Source organism: Protobothrops mucrosquamatus, unplaced genomic scaffold, assembly GCF_001527695.2.
Source record: "Protobothrops mucrosquamatus isolate PMUCROS unplaced genomic scaffold, P.Mucros_1.0 scaffold2514, whole genome shotgun sequence".
In the NCBI taxonomy this organism is placed as follows: Eukaryota; Metazoa; Chordata; class Lepidosauria; order Squamata; family Viperidae; genus Protobothrops; species Protobothrops mucrosquamatus.
This window is the reverse complement of record NW_015388578.1, coordinates 49,427-54,522: the sequence shown is the minus strand read 5'-3', so window position 1 is coordinate 54,522 and position 5,096 is coordinate 49,427. Positions and strand designations below refer to the sequence as shown.

Sequence of the window (5,096 nt, the reverse complement as noted above, 5' to 3'; positions counted from 1 at the left end):
TGAAGACACTGGAGGGGGTTGCTTTTAGAGATTAATCACAAACACCAACCTCAAGAAAATTCACCCTCCCCTTTAACTAGACATTAACTATTACCATGTCATTTAGGACTAGATTAGTTGCAGGCAGTCACCAAGATAGAAGAAAAGCAGGTTTAGACCCAGGAATGTTTCTCAAAAATTAATCTGACTGAAGCAGCCCTTTCCATCATTTCATCTAGCATTCAATGATTTGCGTCAACTCTAGAAACCCAGAGGGCGGCATCTATTGTACGCTTCAGATCTACCTGCAACAATTATTTAGGCCAGTGGTTCCCAACCTTTTCTATAACCCACACCCCTAAAACGCTTCTGATATATATTCGCACCCCTTACAAAAGTAAAATCTGGTTTTGAATGACGTGAACACATACACTGTAATTTTGAAACTTCAAAAGTTTTCGCACCCCCTGGAATATCGTCTCGCACCCCTGGTTGGGAACCCCTGATTTAGGCTGAACCAAATTGAGACTTAGGCTCACAAATTCGTTTAGGCTAGAAAATTAATTTAAAATTTAGATGCCGACCTTTGAGCTTCGGTTACTACCTGCTTGGAGAAATCTTTTAGAAGGGAAGTGGGGTTTTTTTTGTGTGTTTTTTTTTAAAAAACTTCAAAATCTTGCTCCAAATAATTATCCTTCGAAAGAGCCGCTTGATTGGGTATTTGAAATACAACTTTATTATGCTCTAAACAAAAAGGAATGGGAATGACAGTAACAAACAAGATTTACCACTGAATACTGTGATGAGACTGCAGCAGTCAGATTTGTAACTCAAATGTGGAGTAAATTTGCAGTCCAAAACAGCTAAATATGCAGGTCCAAAAAATGAAGGAATTTTATTTCAACTGCCACATTCACACGCCAAACCCCCCCATTCTCTCTTTCAGCATCCCAAAGATTAAAGCACATGTTCTGGTCAGCTAGAATAATAAAGTGGCAAACACGCTGCACCACTGACATCACAGGACAGTTGCCTATAAAACTAGACTTCTGACGCTGGGCTCCAGCTTCGCCTCCCTCACAGGTCGTCATCTTCGTCTGGCAGTGCAGTGGTCTGAGCAATCTGGAAGAGGGGGCAAGAAAGAAAGGGTCAGGAGCTCTGGAAAAAATGTCTAGGCGACGGGCAGGTGGGCCAAGGGTCTTTTCAAAAGGGTTCACCTGTAAATCTTGCTCGTACTGTGCTGCCAACGCTGGATCCATAACGACCTCTGGGGGCGCGAGAGCAGGCATGGCCACGAACTCCAGGTTGGGATCGCCAATGAGCTTTCTCGCCAGCCAAAGGAAGGGCTTCTCAAAGTTGTAGTTGCTCTTGGCTGAAATGTCATAGTACTAAATGCAAAGGTTAGAGAGAGGAACGTGAGTTATAACACAGATTGAGGGGCCGGCTATCCTCTGCAGATAACTCCTCTGACTTCTACTGTGCATTTGCTGTTTGCTTTCTGAGAAGATTTGACTTATTTTAAATCTTTTTGTCGCCACGAGATAGCTGCCTACTTTTATTGGAATTGAGAGTTCAGAGTGAGCAGATTCAAAGAGAAAAACCACTTCAGGGATCGCTACCAACTAAATCAAACCTTGATAGAAGAGAATATTTTTAGCTCAGGGTTGAACTGTGGGGATCTTCCATGTTCTCCGAGCTTGTTTTCTTGCAGACCTTTCATTAACGAAGTAGGTAACCATGGGTAACCCAATGGCTAGGCTAGCAGTGATGTTACCTAGCTGTGTAATGAAATGTCTGCATAAATCAAGTATGGTTACTATTGTTTTGCTTCAATCACATCACACAATCTATAAAGAGGAAAAGAGGGTTCCCCCACCACAAAAAAATATGTTTGTTGAATTAAAACCCAGAAATATAAGACAATTAAAGCTACAAAATGGGTACATTTGATTATGAGGGCTCCCTGATGGTTTCTGAGTTTGTTTTTTGCAGACATTTCCTTACCCAAACTACCCAGACCTGGATTCTACCAGTGGGCTCTGGGGAACCCAGAGCAGGATAGAGCCCATTGAATGGCTAGTTTGAATGTACCAAGATCGAGGACCCCTGGAGTAGGCGGCAGTATAAATTTTCTAAATAAATCAATAAACTAGGTCACACCAACATTTGGTTCTGTTGAGCTTCCTTTTCAGCTAGAGAGATGCCTTGTTCTTACCTGCAGGTTCTTCTTCCTGTGAAAGACAATGGACTTTGCTTTGACTTTCCTGTCCTTGATGTCCACTTTGTTGCCACACAAAACTATGGGGATGTTCTCGCAAACTCGTACCAGATCTCTATGCCAGTTGGGTACGTTCTTGTATGTAACCCTTGATGTTACATCAAACATTATGATGGCACACTGAGCTAGAAGGCAAAGCCATGGGCATTATTAGTCAAGGGGATGGAAGCATGCAATTTGCAATTCTAGTATTAAAGCAATTCTATATAAAAGCAGTCCCAAGTGTTTGCATTGTTACTTCAACAGTATCGAACGGCATCCATTTTAATGTAGTTTCACACTAAGTTTCAAAGTTTAGGATGCTTGCAGGTAATAAATCCTCAAGGAACTTGAATTACTATCATTTTTTTAACATAAATATAATGAAAACACAATTTTAACATTTTGATAGAAAACAGAAATGGGAACACTTAAGTTACTGAAGTAGGATAGTTCTTTATTTCCTGTTTACAAATATTTGTTCAAATAACTTATTTACTAAATGTACATGGCCAACCCTGTCACTCTTGAACTGACCTTGAATGTAGTAACCATCCCGCAGACCTCCAAACTTTTCTTGACCAGCTGTATCCCATACATTGAATTTAATGGGACCTCTGTTAGTGTGGAACACCAGAGGATGGACTTCGACTCCCAAAGTAGCTACAACAAAATGAAATGTTAGTTGCTACGCTGCATGTGAAGGTACAACACAAAACTTTCAAGGATTATTTCGAAGGTAAGTTACTTATCCATCTCGGGCTTGTTCGCATCTTGTCTACAGAGTTTTAAAAAGCAACTTTTCTTTAAACATTATTTGCTTTTTTTTTTTTTAAATCCCCAGCAGTTTGACTCTTTTTTCTCTTTTCATTCACCCCACCCCCTTGATCTACCAGGAGAGATGAAAAAGCTAATTATAACTCAGGTGTCCTTTCAGCTCAAATTGTATGATATTTAACACTCTGAACCTTTAGCATATACAGACCATAAAATTATGTATAGCTATCTAGAATTTTACACCCAAGTTACAGTTTAGATCTGGTCCTATAAAAGGCAAGATACCTATCAAAATCATTTTAATGTATCTAAATGACTTAAAAGAGTTTACATACCTACATACTTCTTCTCAAATTCACCAGTCAAGTGGCGTTTCACAAATGTTGTTTTACCAGTGCCACCGTCACCAACCAAAACAAGCTGAATTAAAAAAATTAAAATTACGTTTTATGCTAACTTTTTTTTCAACTAGTATCAATCCTACAAAACAAATATATACCAAGCCAGTATGCTGTAATTGTTATAGAATAGTATAAAGATCTGGGGGAAGTTAGATGTAAATGTTTGTAGGTATGAAATTGGCTAGGCTAGTAAACTCAGAGACTGCAATTAATCAGATGAATCTACAAACTATCTACATAAGCCTTCTCATCCAAAACTACAGGCTCATTTCTAAATAAAGCACTGATCATCAAAAACTAAAACACATTCAAAAATATCATAGATCTACACATTGCAAGCTATTCAGGTTGTGGCAACAACTCAGCAGACAAATGTTTCTTGAAATGAAAAGTAACTAATTCATTTATGTTATGTATTTCTCTACCTTGTTTTATTGGTAAATCCGTGTATTAATCTAAGGAAATCTAGGCAAAAGAATGGTTTATATATAGAACTATTAATTTTGCTTGATTTAAAAAAATATTTCCATTTCTTTGAAATTACTCAGAAGGACTAGAAAGCTCACACCCAATTGTTTCTATGTATTTGAAGCTATACAATTTTACAATTAAAAGCATCCACCGTTTGGAACATAATAGCGAATAGCCACTATTTTGACAATATTAATAAAATTACAGTACATATAGTGCATGTAATATTTCCTATTTACAAATTCAATCCAACTATTAAAAAAAGTTTACTAATTTACCAAAAGCACTACCTTAACTCTCCAACAGGAACACATCAAAAGAAACACTCCTTCAATATAAATAATCAGACATCACATGATTCATTAAAAATTACATTTGGATAGCAAACTGACTCTTTATGAGTTGGGACTTAACTGTGTATTCCAGCATTAAGTCTAAAAATACATACAAGAAAACAGGCATACAGTGTAGGCCACAAGGCTATTTGGGAATTAGTTATCCTATTTTGCATGTCTGCCTTCAAAGAAACCGTATCAAATTTCTAACCACACACTGTCAGCCCTCAACAGATTGAAAATAAATTTACGTTCCATTGAGAACAGGCATTTATTTGAAGTGAAGGGGAAAAAAAGGGCGGAAAAAATACAGCCAGCCCAAAAAGGAGCTCGGCACAAGCCAGAAAAGCATTCCTGTGGATTTGCAAACCAACAAAGAAAAGCTCAGAGGCCCGGCTTGCTGCGCTGCTGGCTTCCTCCGGGACAAAGTTATTAGAAAAGACCAGGTGAAAAGAAGGCCGTTCAGCCCTACCTTAAACTGCACTTGTGGTTCTCCTTGTGGGGCGGCCATGCTGTGTCTGTGGGAAAGAGCAACGCATGAGTGGAGAGGCGGCACTGCGGATGATCGTCTGCCTCACGACGCTCCAAGGCGCGTGGCTGGCTGGCTCAGCTCTCCATCCGGGTCGAGGAGGAGGAGGAGGAAGCAGTAAATGGCGGAAGGCAGGCACAGGGGCTGGCCGGGTTTGTGTGTGCGTTTCCCCCTCTCCACCTTCCAGCCCTTATAAAAACAACACACACACATTCCACACAAAACTGCACAACCAGGGGCTTGTCAGAGGTGGTGAAAACCAGTCTGAAAAGGGACTGGATTAGGAAGGCAGAGAAGGGAAAAAGGGGTGGGGGGGAGTGCAGGGGGGAAGAGGGCCCAGATGCAAA

General features: G+C 39.8%; 1 protein-coding gene across 1 annotated transcript; it reads right to left on the bottom strand.

The window, feature by feature from the left end:
- Positions 1-692: 692 nt before the first annotated feature.
- RAN (RAN, member RAS oncogene family) lies at positions 693-4,738 on the bottom strand (the record flags this gene model as incomplete). Its single annotated transcript, XM_015825150.1, is given in 6 exon segments — positions 693-1,101; positions 1,197-1,367; positions 2,195-2,382; positions 2,774-2,899; positions 3,349-3,433; positions 4,693-4,738. Coding segments are annotated over 6 exon segments (654 nt in total). The 3' UTR covers positions 693-1,056.
- Positions 4,739-5,096: the final 358 nt, after the last annotated feature.